The sequence below is a fragment of the Dasypus novemcinctus genome, chromosome 13 (assembly GCF_030445035.2).
Source record: "Dasypus novemcinctus isolate mDasNov1 chromosome 13, mDasNov1.1.hap2, whole genome shotgun sequence".
Lineage (NCBI taxonomy): Eukaryota > Metazoa > Chordata > Mammalia > Cingulata > Dasypodidae > Dasypus > Dasypus novemcinctus.
Genome location: NC_080685.1, coordinates 24939132 through 24954335, shown reverse-complemented (window position 1 = coordinate 24954335; position 15204 = coordinate 24939132). Strand labels below are relative to the sequence as shown.

Sequence of the window (15204 nt, the reverse complement as noted above, 5' to 3'; positions counted from 1 at the left end):
GTCCTAAAAATGCCCCATGTTCTACCTATTATTCCCTCCCCTTCCCCTCATAACCTCTGGTAACCACTAACTTTATATCAACGTTACATGCTCTTCCATTACTACAATATTAATGTCTTTTTGTCCATGGTTGCAATCCCCCTAAAATTTTCTTAATTGACATTCCCTAAATGAATTTAAATTTGACAAAAAATCATCACCCATAAACCTATTATGCAAAAACATTTAGAGATGGGGCCTTGGAAAGCGTAATACTTTTTTCCACAAAGAAAGCATATTTACATAGAAGGAGGTTAAAGGACTGGGATGAACCTTATATTGTTTCCCTTAGGTATTAATTCTATTCTTCAGTATAGAGCTAAGGCCTTGCAAACTATACTATGAAAATTGTCTAAAAGCCCCAGGGAAAGTAGTATATTATTTCATTCTAATTTTGTTTTACTGCTTTTCATATATAACTACTTTAGGATAAAAAAATCTAAAGGATAAAAAGTTAATAATATGATTTGACTTTATTTATAATTTGCGTTATTTCTTTTTCTAAAGCTGGGGCCTCAACTTTGGTGACCAAGGGTATATTCGGATGGCAAGAAATAGTGGAAACCATTGTGGGATTGCTAGTTATCCCTCCTACCCGGAAATCTAGAGGATCTCTTCATTTAAGAAGAGTCAAGAAAGATGAACCACTTTTCTTACCTTAATTTCACCTGTTGTAAGCAGTAGAAATAAGTGTGGCAGGATCATTGTATTTTCACTCTACTAATTAGAAAACAGTTCTACTTTAACTATGCAGATCTCGGAAAAAAATTTGGTAATTAAATTAATAATGTCCTATGGATATAATTATATGGGAATGGGTTGGCCTAAAACAATCTGTTGCATTTGTTCTTCTCTTATTTTATACTCTATTTTCTTGAGTGGCCTAATATCCTTTTGTAACTTGCAGGCTATGTACTTAATAAATATCTGTATTTACAAATTTCTATCATTGTCATATATCATTTTTTTCTTATTCCTGGCTAACTATTATAATCTCTCACACTAAGAATGTAAATTTTGGTGTGCTGGTGATGGCCTATGGCAACTCTGATGGAAGAAGCTATTAAATTATAAATGTCTGAAGACTCAGATTGCATTTTTGCAAATAATATGATTTAATAAATATTTTTTAAATGAATGGTGTTAAAGTAACCAAATGCTTAAAAGACAATGTTTTCAAGTTAAAATAAACAAATGTATAAAGACAATCTGTTTTCAAGCACTTGGAAGAATCATTCTAATGACCAACAATTAATATATTAGTTCAAATCATTTTTACCAGTTATTAACAGTTTGGTCATGGCTTTATTTTAGTAAATAATTTAGCCAACTGAAAGAAATAACAAAATGCATTTCATAGACTTCCAGGAAGATGGTGGATTAGAGAGACACAGGACTCACTTCTCTCCCAGAAAAATAGAGGATAGGCAGAAACAGCCTTGAAAAATAATATTCTAAGGTTTAGGACACCAGAAGAGAGAGAGGAAAAAGGAAAAGAATCTCAAAGAGAAAACACCTCCCTCCCCAAAGCTTTGTGTGTGGGTCTGCAACCCATTACTCAGTCATGGCCCAGATTTGAGCAACTAAATAGGGACAATCCTAAAGACCTAGAATAGGCTGAACCAAGAATCAGAGAATGGCAGTAACACACAGCCTCCCACCACTAAATCCTTATGCAAGAGAGATAAATACCTACACAGAATAAACTCACCATCATAATCAGATACCTAGACATCAGCAAAAAATTACAAGCCATACTAAGAAAATGGAAGAAATGACCCAAACAAAGGAATCTATCAAAGCCCCAGATGAGACACAGGATTTGGGAAAATTAATCAACAAGGTTCATACAAATCTCCTAAATCAAATCAACAAGTTGAAAGACAATATGTCAAGAAGATACTGGGTGAGCATAAAGAAGAATCTGAAAACCTGAATAGAAAAATAACAGAGCTTATGGGAGTGAAAGACAATTGAAAGACACAATTGGTAAGCTAAAAAACACATTAGAGGCATAGAACAACAGACTTGAAATAAGAGAAGGAAAAATAAGTGATGCAGAAGACAGAAGAGCTGTAGTGAAATTGAAGACAGAGAAGAACAGGGAGAGAAAAGAATGGAAAAAATTGAGCAGGGGCTCAGGGAGTTGAATGATAGCATGAAGCACAACAACATACATGTCATGGGAGTTCCAGAAGGAGAAGAGGGAAAAAGGCCAGAAAATTTTAGAAAATAATGGCTGAAAATTTCCCAGCTCTCATGAAAGAAATGAATTTACAGTTCAAGAAGTGCAGCATACCCAATCAGAGTAAATCTGAATACACCCATGCAAGGCTCATATTACTCCTCAGAATGTCAAACACCAGAGATAAAGAGAAAATTCTGAGAACAGCAAGGGAGAAATAAACCATCACGTACAAGAGACACCCAGTAAGACTTAGAGTGGATTTCTCATAAAAAAACATGGAGGTGAGAAGACAGTGGTATGATATAATTAGGATACTGAAAGAGAAAAATTGCAAGCCAAGAATTCTTTATTCAGTAAAATTGTCCTTCAAATGTGAAGGTGAGTTTAAAACATTCACAAATAGACAGAATCTAAGAGAGTTCAGAATCTGGCTTTGCAGAAAGTATTAAAGGGAGCTTTATGTCCAAAACAAAAAGACAAAAGAGAGAGGCTTGGAAGAGAGTGTAGAAGGCAATAGCAGAAAGGATAACCGAAAGAATAAAAAGACAAAATGAGATGTGACATATGAAAGCCAAAGAGGATAAAATGGTGGAAATAAATAATGTATTTACAATAATATAACTGAATGTGAATGGATTAAACTCCTAAGTCAAAAGATCATCAAAAGGATGATAGAAAGGATATAAAAAAAACATGAACCATCCATATCCTGCCTACATGAGTCCCACCTTAGAGGGATACAAATCAGTTGAAAATGAAAGGTGAGAAAAAGATACTCCATACAATGGGTAACCAAAAAAGAGCAGGGTTAGTTACATTAATACCAGACATAACAGAGTTTATTTTTAAGGTTTATTTTATTTATTTATTCCCCCTCCCCCCTCATTGTTTGTGCTGTCTTCTTGTCCTTTCTTTAGGAGGCACTGGAAACTGAACCTGGGACCTACCATGTGGGAGAGAGGCTCTCAAACACTGAGCCACCTCATTTCCCTGGTTTGTTGTGTCTCTCACTGTCTTTTCTCTTTGTGTCTCTTTTGTTGCGTCATCTTGTTGCCTTAGTTCACTGCACCTGCCTGTCCCTCCAGCTCACCTTCTCCAGGAGGCCCTGGGAACTAAAGCCGGGACCTCCCTGGTAGGCGGGAACTCAATCACTGAGCCACATCCACTTCCCAAAACAGAATTTATGGGCAAAAAGTTTTAAGAGATACAGAAGGCCATTATATATTAATAAAAGGGAAGATCCACCAGGAAGAAATAAGTCATAAATATCTACGCACCTAACCAGAGTGCCCCAAAATACATGAGGCAAACTCTGGCAAAACTGGAGAAATAGATATCTCTACAATAATAGATGGAGACTTCAATACTCCAGTCACCTCATTAGACCAACTAGACAGAAGATCAACAAGGAAACAGAAACCTTGAACAATATGTGTATTAGTCTGCCAAAGGGGTTGTATTAGCCAAAAGGGTGCTGATGCAAAATACCAGAAATTGGTTGGTTTTTATAAAAGGTATTTATTTGGGGTAGGAGCTTACAGATACCAGGCCATAAAGCATACGTTACTTCTCTCACCAAAGTCTATTTTTAAGTGTTGGAGCGAGATAGCTGCTAACGTCTGTGAGGGTTCAGGCTTCCTGGGTTCCTCTGGGCTCAGCTCCTGGTTTCTCCATAAGGACAGCTGTAGACTATGAGGCTCTCTAGGCTTTGCCTCTCTCCACAAGGTCAGCTGTAGACTATCAGGTGAAAAGCTCTATCTCCTTCCCTGGGGCTCCAGTTTAAGACTTCAGCATCAAACGCCAACATCAAAACTCCAACATTAAGAATCCTCAACTCTATTCTTTGCCATGCCTTTTATCTGTGAGTTCCCACCCACCAAGGGGTGGGGACTCAATGCCCTAATCATAAGTCAATCATACCCAGGTACAGATCAGATTATAAGAATAATCCAGTATCTATTTTTGGAATTCATAACCATATCAAACTGCTACAGGGGTACTGATGCAAAGTACCAGATATTTGTTGGCTTTTAACTGGGTTAACAGCTTACAGTTCCAAGACCATAAAAAGTCCAACTCAAGGCACCATCAGAGGTGCTTTCTTACCAAAGTCAGTTGCCACATGTTGAAGCAAGATAGCTGCCGATCTCTAGCTGGTCTCTGCCTTCCTGTTCTGGCTTACCCTTTCCTCTTAAGCTCCATGGGTCCAGCCTCTTGAGGCTTCCTGCTTAAGTGATCCTGTAGCCCTCTCTATCCTGGCATAGGACTTGTTTCTTTCTAGGCCTCCTATATCAGTCCCAGCTGTTAGGCTCTCTTCCCAGCCTCAGCTGTAAGCTATCAGGAAAATGGTTCATCCCTCCCAGGGGCCTCAGCTGTTTGAGCCTTCTTTCTCTCACATGGCAGGATCAAAAATGACAGAGCTCTCTCTTCCTTTGTCTGTCTGAGTGAGTGCCCATTTATATCAGACCCAGCAAGGGGGTGGGGATTTAACCTGAGTCATGCCCAGTAAAGTAGTCAAATCAGAAGCCCTAAATTGGTCTTAACAGGTATTCTAATCAATGGCCCCTCAAATGAATTTAACATAATCAAAGGGTATCACACCTAGAGGAATAGATTAGTTTACAAATATAGTCTTCCTCTTTTGGGTATTCATAAAATAATCTCAAACTGCCAGAATATGATAACGAGCTACCCCAACAGACATATATAGAACACTGCATCCCAAATCAGTGGGTTACACATTCTTCTCAAGTGCTCATGGATCATTCACCAGGATAGAGACCACATTTTGGGTCAAAAAGCAGGTCTTAATAAATATAAAAAGATTGAAATTATATAAAACATCTTCTCAGATCATAATGGAATGATGCTGGAAATCAATAATAGATGGGAAAAGGGAAAATTCACAAATGTGTGTAGGCTAAAGAACACACTCCTATACCGGGGTCAAAAAAGAAATTATAGGAGAAATAAGTAAATATATTGAGACAAATGAAAACAAGAACACAACTTATCAAAATCTATGGGATACAGCAAAGGCAGTGCTGACAGGGAAATTTACAGCCATAAACTCCTAAATTTAAAAAGAAGAGCTAAAATCAAAGCGCTAACTGAACATTTGGAGGAACTAGAAAAAGAACAGCAAATCAATCCTAAAGCAAGCAGAAGGAATGAAATAATAAAGATTAGAGCAGAAATAAATGAAATTGACAACAAAACAACAACAAAAGAATGGAGAAAATCAACAAAACCAAAAGCTGGTAATTTGAGAAGATCAATAAAATTGACAAACCTTTACCTAGACTAACAAAGAAAAAAGAAGAAGCAAGTAAATAAAATCAGAAATCAAAGGGGGTAAGTTATGACTGACAGAAATAAATAGGATCATAAGCAGATATTATGAGAACTGTATGCCAACAAACTAGACAACCTAGATGAAATGGACAGATTCCTAGAAATGCACAACCTACATTGACTCTACAAGAAATACAAGAATTTGACAAACCAATCACATTTAAAGAGATTGAATCAGTGTATTAGTCAGCCAAAGGGGTGCTAATGGAAAATACCAGAAATTGGTTGGTTTTTATAAAGGGTATTTATTTGGGGTAGGAGCTTACAGATACCAGGCCATAAAGCACAAGTTACTTCCCTCACCAAAGTCTATTTTCACTTGTTGGAGCAAGATGGCTGCTGACATCTGTGAGGGTTCAGGCTTCCTGGGTTCCCCTGGGCTCAGTTCCTGTTTCCTCCACAAGGTCAACTGTAGACTATCGGGCAAATGGCTCTGTCTCTTTCTCTGGGGCTCTAGCTTAAGACTTCAGCATCAAACTCCGACATCAAAACTCTAACATTAAGAACACTCCAACTCTGTCTTTTGCCATGCCTTTTATCTGTGAGTCCCCACCCACCAAGGGATGGGGACTCAATGCCCTAATGTCGTGGCCCAATCAGCGCCCCAGTCATAACTCAATCATGCCCAGGTACAAGACCAGATCACAAACATAATCCAATATCTATTTTTGGAATTCATAATCATATCAAACTGCTACAATCAGTCATCAAAAATCTCCCAACACAGGAAGCAGATGTGGCTCAAGCAGTTGAACACCTGTCTCCCACATGGGAGGTCCCAGATTTGGTTCCTGGTGCCTCCTAAAAACAAAACAGACAACGAGCAGACAACAAGTGCACAACAATGAGCAAAAACAACAAGCAAACAGATGAGGGAGCCATCTTGGGAGGCAGGGAGGTGTGGAGGGTGCAGGGAAATCTCCCAAAACAGAAAAGTCCAGGACCAGATGGCTTCACAGGTGAGTGCTACCAAGCATTTCAAGTACAATTAACACCAATCCTGTCTAAATGCTTCCATAAAATTGAAGAGAAGAGAATATAACCCATTTTATGAAGCCAACATCACCCTAATAAAAAAGCCAGATAAAGATACTACAAGAAGGGAAGCGTATGTAGCTCAAATGATTGATCTCCTGTCTACCATATGGGAGGTCCAGAGTTCGTTTCCCAGGGCCTCCTGGTGAAAGCAAGCTGGCCTGTGTGGCAAGCTGGCCCACAAGGAGAGCTGGCCCTCATGGAGTGCTGGTCTGCTCAGGAGTGCTTGCCCACACAGCAAGCTGGCCTGAGTGGATAGCTGGCAAGATGATGCAACAAAAAAAGAAATGCAGAGGAGAGGCAATAAGAGATGCAGTAGATCAGGGAGTTGAGGTGGCACAAGAGATTGACGCAACAAAAAAAGAAATGCAGAGGAGAGGCAATAAGAGATGCAGCAGATCAGGGAGTTGAGGTGGCACAAGAGATTGACGCAACAAAAAAAGAAATGCAGAGGAGAGGCAATAAGAGATGCAGCAGATCAGGGAGTTGAGGTGGCACAAGAGATTGACGCAACAAAAAAAGAAATGCAGAGGAGAGGCAATAAGAGATGCAGCAGATCAGGGAGTTGAGGTGGCACAAGAGATTGAGCACCTCTCTCCCGCTCCGAAAGGTCTTAGGATTGGCTCCTGGTGCTGCCTAAAGAGAAGACAAGCAGACACAGAAGAACACACAGTGAATGGATACAGAGTAGACAACGAGGTGGGGGTGGGGGAAGGGAAATAAATAAACAAATCTTTTTAAAAAAGGCTACTACAAGAAAACTGCAGACCAATCTTTCTAATGAAATAGATACAAAAATTCTCAACAAAATACTTGCAAATAGCATCCAACAGCGTATCAAAAGAATTATACACCACAGCTATGTGGGAAGTATTCCTGGTATGTAAGAGTGGTTTGACACAAGAAAATCCTTTAATATACCATGTTAACAAATTGAATTGCAAAACCATATGTTCATCTTGATCTATGCAAAAAGGCATTTGACAAAATCCAGCACCCTTTTTTGATAAAAACACTTCAAAAGATAGGATTAGGAGGAAAATTCCTCACTATAATAAAAGGCATATAGGAAAAACCCACAGCCAACATTGTACTTAATGGGGAAAGATTGAAAGCTTTCCCTCTAAGATCAGGAACAAGTCAGGGATGCCCACTGTCACCACTGTTATTCAATATTGTGCTGGAATCGCTCTAGCAATTAGATTTTTTTTTAAAAGTCATCCAAATAGGAAAATAGAAAGTAAAACTCTCACTATTTGCAGATGACATGATCCTATATTTAGAAAATTCTGAAATGTCTGCAACAAAGCTATTTGAATAAATAGACAAGTTCAGCAAAGTGAAGGATACAAGATCAACACACAAAAATCAGTCATATTTCCATACATTAGCATTGAACAATCTGAGGAAGAAATCAGGAAAAAAATTCCATTTACAATAGCAACAAAAAGACTCAAATACCTAAGAATCAATTTAGTGAAGATATACAGGACCTTATTCAGAAAACTACAAAACAATGCTAAAAGAAATCAAAGAAGACCTAAACAAATGGAAAGACATTCCATGTTTATGGATTGGAAGACTAAGTATTGTTAAAATGTCAATCCTACCCAAACTGATTTATATGTTTAATGCAATACCAATCAAAATCAAACAGCCTATTTTACAGAAATAGAAAAGACAATGACCAAATTTATTTTGAAGAGAAAGTGCACCCACATAGCCAAAAGCATCTTAAAAAAGGAAGAGCCATAGAGGAAGACTCTCACTGCCTGACCTTGAAACGTATTACAAAGCGACAGAGGTCAAAAAAGCATCATATTGGTATAAAGATAGACACATTGATCATCGGAATCGATTTAGGAGTTCAGAAATAAACCCTCATCTCTACGGTCAACTGGTTTTTGACAAACCTACCAAGTCCATGTTACTGGGATAAAACAGCTTCTTCAACAAATGGTGCTAGGAGAACTGGATATCCATAACCAAAAGAATGAAAGAAGAGCCCTATCTCAATCTCTATATAAGAATCAACTCAAAATGGATCAAAGACCTAAATATAAAAGCCAAGACCATAAAACTACTAGAAGAAAATGTAGGGGAACATCTTCAAGATCTTGTGATGGGTTTCTTGGCTCTTACACACAAAGCATGAGCAACAAAAGAAAAAATAAATGGGACCTCCTCAAAATTCCACACTATTGTACCTCAAAGGACTTTGTCAAAAAGGTGAAAAGGCAGTTGACTCAATGGGAGAAAATATTTGGAAATCACATATCCAATAGAGGTTAGATATCCATGTATATAAAGAGATGTTACAACTCAACAATAAAAAGACAAATGTTCCAATTAAAAAAAAAAGGGCAAATGACTTGAATAGACATTTGTCCAAAGAAGAAATACAAATGGCAAAAAACACATGAAAAAATGTTCAACATCACAAGCTATTTAGGGAAATGCAATCAAAACTACAATGAGATATCATTTCAGACCTATTAGAATGGCCACTATTAAAAAGTCAGACAACTATAAGTGTTGGAGCAGATGTGGAGTGATAGAACATTTATTCACTACTGGTGATAATGTAGAATGGTACAACCATTTTGGAGGACTATTTGGAAGTTCTTAAGGAAGTTAGATATAGATCTGCCATGTGACCCAGCAATACCACTACTAAGTATATACAACTGAGAGCAGTGACACAGATGGCCATCTGCACACCAATGTTCACAGCAGCATTATCTACAATTTCCAAAAGATGGAAGCAACACAGGTGTCCATCAACCAATGAGTGGTTAAATAAATTGTGGTGTATACACACGATGGAATATTATGCAGCTGTAAGAAGAAATGAAGTCATGAAGCATATGACAACACAGAGGCCTCTTTGTACTATTGTCTCAATTTTTTTTCTGTAAATCTAAAACTTTCTAAAAAAATAATCTATTTTGAGAAAAGTGAAATGATGCAGAAAGATACACCATGCAAACTTTAATCATAGAAAAGTGGAATGACCATGATGTGGGCTATGGGTGGAAGGCTCTTTGTCTCTTCAGAGATAACTAAGTTGTTTGACTTGTGGATGTGGAACGGTAAGAGGCTGCAGTCCTGCCCTTAGGGACTGGCAGCGGCTCCAGTCCCAGGAAATGTTTAACAATGCAAGGGCTATAAACTTTAAGTATTTAGGGGAAATGCAAAAACCAAATACGCCAAAGGCTTATCTAGAATGTCTGGAGTCCATGCTAAAAGCTTACCTAAGATGTGGAAGATATATGCTAATTGAAGCCTATTGAGAACTGAAACCAAAGGGACCATTTGGCCTTTCCTCTCTGTATAAAAGACGTTTGAAAATCTTGTTCAGGGCTCGGGATTCAAACAGAAAGCTCCCGAGTCCGGCCGGCCGTCAATAAACCATTTTTCCTTCTCAAAATCATTCCTGAGTCCTGGCCTCTCTATACTCAAATAATTGAACTTCTCTTAAATTCCACAACAACCATACACAAGCAAAGGAAAATGTCAAAGTAGGATAGAGACATTTCATAATAACAATAAAAAATGTATTTCTTTAAAAATATTCCATTTCTACTGTGGAAAACAGTTTGGTGGTTCCTCAAAAACTTAAACATATAATTACCATATGACCCAGCAATTCCATTCCTAGGTATATACCAAAAGAACTGAAAACGGGTACCCAAAACAATGTACGTGCATGTTCACAGCATGCATGTTTTGTAATCCTTTGTTCAGCCAGGACATTTGATATTTTAATGTGTTATCCCTGGAATTTAAGGATAAATTCCTAAATTTAGGAATAAATATTGGGAGGTATCTGTTTCTCAAGCTTGTATTCAGATAGTGCTATGAAAAAGCCTTCCTTGAATGATAGGAGCTAACGAAAAAAAGGGAAAAAAAAACTTTCCCAGTCTATGCAGATTGACCTGTGCACAGAGTTTATCCATACAATGAGTTTAGAGAACAGCTTGAGACCAACGAGTAGGGATATCCTTGATCCTTTCTGTGCATGTGTCTGTTCATAGGCATACATGAGGCCCTAGGAATTCCCCCATTTACACAGATACAAATGTCCCCTCTTCACTAGGAAATGTTTCTTTGCAGTCCTGGTCACTGCTCTGTATGTACTACAGCCAGACATCCCTTGCCCCAGGCAGCCACGATTTGACTGCTCTCTTATGGCATTCTGTAGAGCTCTGTGAACTGCCTTCTACATGCAGGGCATTCTGGGATGGCAAGCCAATGACAAGTGTCTTGGTTCATTCCCTCAGACTGCCACCAAACGGATTGGGCCAGACATTCAAGCTCCCAATATATACATGAGGGTTACTACGCTCCCTTTGGAACCAGGACCAGGGAGCAACAATGGATGCACAGGCTCTGAGACAAGCTAATGCGGGATTGGGGGAGGGGCCAACGAGAGTATCATGAGATCCTATAATTTTTAAGATGACTTTTTTTTTTTTGAGGTACTGGAACCAGAGATTGAACCCAGGACCTTGTATGCAAGAGGCCGGCACTCAACCACTGAGCCACATAAGCTCCCCTGAATTGACTCCCTTGTCTGTTTGCTCATTGTTTGCTCATCGTTTGCTTGTTGCCTGTCTGTTTGTTTCTGCCCACTGCCTGCTTATTGTTTTTGTTTGTTGTCCATTGTTTTTTATAAGGAGGCATCAGAAGCCAAACCCAGGAACTCCTATGTGGGAGGCGGGTATGCAATTGCTTGAGCCACATCTGCTCCTCTAGATGCCTTTTTCTTGATTTCTGCACTTGCCCTATTACTCCAATCCTTTAACTGTTTTCTGAAGCTTTGAGAAAGGTACTTCTGTCAGTTCCTGCTGGTGGTTCAAAGCTTCTGTGGGGAATAGAGCCCTGAAATTTTTCAGTCTGCCATCTTGATTGAGGTCTACATGCTTCTTTTAAATGCATTAAGTAACAAGAGTTAATAACTAATTTAAATTTGAAGTAGTGATGAGCATAAATGATATTGTGAGATAACTGCAAAAACTATAATGTAATATGAAAATATCTGAATTTTCTTTGGGTGATAAACTCACAAGTATTGTTAATATTACTGTGATTTATGAACTATGTTCAGAACTGAAGAAAATGCTAACTTTCATTTGCAGGCTTGTGAAAAGTAGGAGTCTACTGGACAATGATATGATAAATATGAAAAAAAAGACAGAGACTTATTTCTTCAATTAAAATTATTCTTTTCTTACACTTCTCCTCTATAAGATGAGAATCTTGATGGTGTGCCAAATATTCATACTCTAAGTCACCAGAGAGACTGTGTAATTCAGATCAAGTCTATCTTTAAGATAAAAAACAAGTAACAAGGAGTAGATATAGCTCGAGCGGCTGAGCACCTGCTTCCCACATATGAGGTCCCAGGTTCCATCCCTGGTACGTCCTAAAAATAAAATAACAAACAAACAAACAAAAAAGCCAACTTGGGGGAGCCAATGTAGCTCAGTGGTTGAGTGCCAGCTTCCCACATACAAGGTCTAGGTTCAATCCCTGGTCCTGGTACCTAAAAAAAAAAAAAGTAACAAATGAAAAATTCAACAACAGACTGGAGTTGGCAGAAGAGAGAATCAATGGACTTGAAGATAAGACAATTGAAATCATACAGTCTGAGGATCCAAAAGAGGAAAGAATGAAGAAAAGTGAACAATCTGAGGAACCTGTTGGGAAATTGTCATGTGTACTGATATACACATTGTGGGAGTCTCAGAAGGAGAAGAAAGGGAGAAAGGGGCAGAGAGAATATTTGAAAAATTATGGCTGAAAACTTCCTAGACTTAACAAAAGACATGAAATATACATCCAAGATGCTCAATGATCTCCAATAGAATGAGCCCCAATTGACATACGTTGTACCGAATTATCACCAAATTGTCAAATGCCAAAGATAAAGAGAGAAATCTGAAAGCTGCAAGGGGGGTTTCCATGGTGTAATGGTTAGCACTCTGGACTCTGAAAGCTGCAAGGAAGAAGCAATGTGTCACATAAAAGGGAGTCCCAATAAGATTGGGATAATAAGAAATAAGAAATGCTGATTTCTCATTAGAAACTATAGAGGCAAGAAGGCAGTGAGATGACATTTTTAAAGTGTTGAAAGCAAAAAATTACCAACCAAGAATTCTGTATCTGGTAAAGTATATTTCAAAAATAAGGGAAGAGGAAAAGGATGTGGCTCAGGTGACTGGGCTCTTCCTACCACATGGGAGGTCGCTGGTTCGGATCCTGGTGCCTCCTAAAGAAGACAGCAAGCTGGCACAAGAAACATAAGAAGAAAAAACATTATGAGAGACACAGCAAAGCTGGGAGCAGAGGTTCCCAGTGCCTCCTAAAGACAGTGAGCTGACGCAATGGGCAGGTGCAGTGAGCTGATAAAACAAGAGAAGTAGGAAGGAAAAACATAATGAAAGACACAACAAAAGCAGGGAGTGAAGGTGGCTCAAGCAATTAGGAACCTCCCTTCCACATGAGAGGTCCTCAGTTTGGTTCCTGGTGCCTTCTAAAGAGAAAAGGAAGATAAACAGGCACAGCAAGTGAAAATCAATGAGGGGGTGGGGAGAATTAAATAAAAATAAATCTTTACAAAAAAAGAGAGAAGGATTATGACATTCCAGATAAGCAAAAGCTGTGGGAGTTCATCACCACTGGATCAGCCCTATAATAGATGCTTAAAAGAATTCTGCAGGTTGAGAGGAAAGGACAATAGACAACAAAGTTACATGAAGAAATAAAGATCTCCAGTGAGGGTACCAACACAGTAAAACACTGGCATTTGCCAGTACCATTGCATTTTTGGTTTGTAACTCCACTTTTTACTTCTTTCAGGATTGAATTAGTCAGCTAAAGGGTTGCTGATGCAAAAGTACCAGAAATTTGTTGGCATTAAAAAGTGTACTTATTTGGGGTAGAAGCTTACAGTCACAAGGCCTTAAAGCGTAAGTTACTTCCCTTACCAAAGTCTGTTGCCACATTTTGGAGCAAGATGGCTGTTGGTCTCTGCAAGGGTTCAGCTTTCCTCTTCCTCCTAAGGCCTCATGGTCCCAGTTGCTTACAGTCTCAGCCGTAGGCTGGTATAAGGCTTGTCGTCTCTCCTTGGGGCTTGTTTCTTCCTGGGGTCAGCTGCTCTGCTGTCTTTACAAGGTCAGCTATAGACTATCAGGTGAATGGCTCACCTCTCTTCCTGTGGCTTCTGCCATGTCTAATGGAACCTTCTCTCTTTCCTCACATATCTGCTTCTCTGTGTATTTATTTCCCAAGGCTCCAGCATCAAAAACTCCAACTCTCTCCTCTGCCCTGTGTTTTCTCTGTGAGTATCCACCCTCTTGGTGACATGGCCCAATCGAAGCCTTAATCATTATTTAATCAAGTAAAAATGAAATCTCTGAATTTAATACAATCTAATACATGGAGAGGAACATACCAGTTTACAAACGTAATTCAAAATCTATTTTTGGGATTCATAAATAATACAAAACCACTACAAGGATCTATAAGACAAATGCATAAAATGTAATGATAAATCAATGTTTTTGGACTCATAATGTATAAACATGTAATTTGTGACAAGAACTAAATAAAGGAGGGAGGACAGGAGTATAGGAACACAGTTTACGTATCCTTTTGAAGTTAAGTTGGTATCAAAGAAAATGAGATTGCTGTAGATTTAGGATGTTAAATTTAAGCCCCATGGTAAACACAAATATCAGAGAATATGCAAACTCATAAAGACAGAAAGTATAGATTAGGAGGGATGGGGGGAAGGGATAATGGGGAGTTAATGCAAATTGAGTGTCGGGTTTCTGTTTGGGGTGTAGGAAAAGTTCTAGTGTTGGATGGTGATGAGGAAATTGCAACATGATGACTGTGACTAATTACACTTAATGGTATGCTTGAGAGGGATTGGAATGGGAAGATTTATTTGGTATATTTATTTCCGGAATTAAAAAAAAAAAAGAGAGCAACTAAAGAGATAATGACAGTTAAATGCAATACATGATACTGGATAGGATCTAAGAATGAAGGCTCAAAAAGAACATTATTAGGACATAAGAAAAAAGATTAGAATATAGAATGTAAGCTTTATAACATTGAATTTCTTGAACTTGGTGACTGCACTAAAGGTGAATGCATGGGAGAATGCCCTTGTTTATAGGAAATATGCATGAAAGTAGTATGTGTTCAAGAAGTACAATGTGTGCAACATGGTCTCAAGTATTCAGAAAATAGGTGGATAATCGAAGGATGGACAGGTAGACAGACGGACAAACTGAAAGATAGATGGATGACAGATGGAATGATAAGGCAAAAATGACAAAATGTTGGAATTGATGGAGCTGAGTATTTGGGAAGTTGGGGAAATGCTGGGAGTTCTCTGTATGGGATTTGTATTATTTCTGCAACTGACCTATAAGTTTTGAGATTTTGTCAAAGTAAAAAGCTAAAGTAGATCAACAACAACAAAAAGCAATCTTCAAAGGACATCACTACTCAAGATGAATCAATGAATTTTCTTTGCAGATCAGCCCCAACAACTTTCAATTCATTCTACA

General features: G+C 38.4%; 1 protein-coding gene across 2 annotated transcripts in view; it reads left to right on the top strand.

Moving 5' to 3' along the window:
* The window catches only part of CTSS (cathepsin S), a 34156-nt gene extending 33173 nt beyond the window's left edge, over nucleotides 1-983 (top strand). The window contains exon 8 of one of the 2 annotated variants that reach the window (XM_058275316.2): nucleotides 547-983. In XM_058275316.2, coding sequence (XP_058131299.1) covers nucleotides 547-646 — 100 coding nt within the window. In that variant the 3' untranslated portion in view covers nucleotides 647-983. The remainder of the gene's footprint in view (nucleotides 1-546) is intronic. The other variant, XM_058275315.2, reaches the window with a different exon arrangement.
* Nucleotides 984-15204: the final 14221 nt, after the last annotated feature.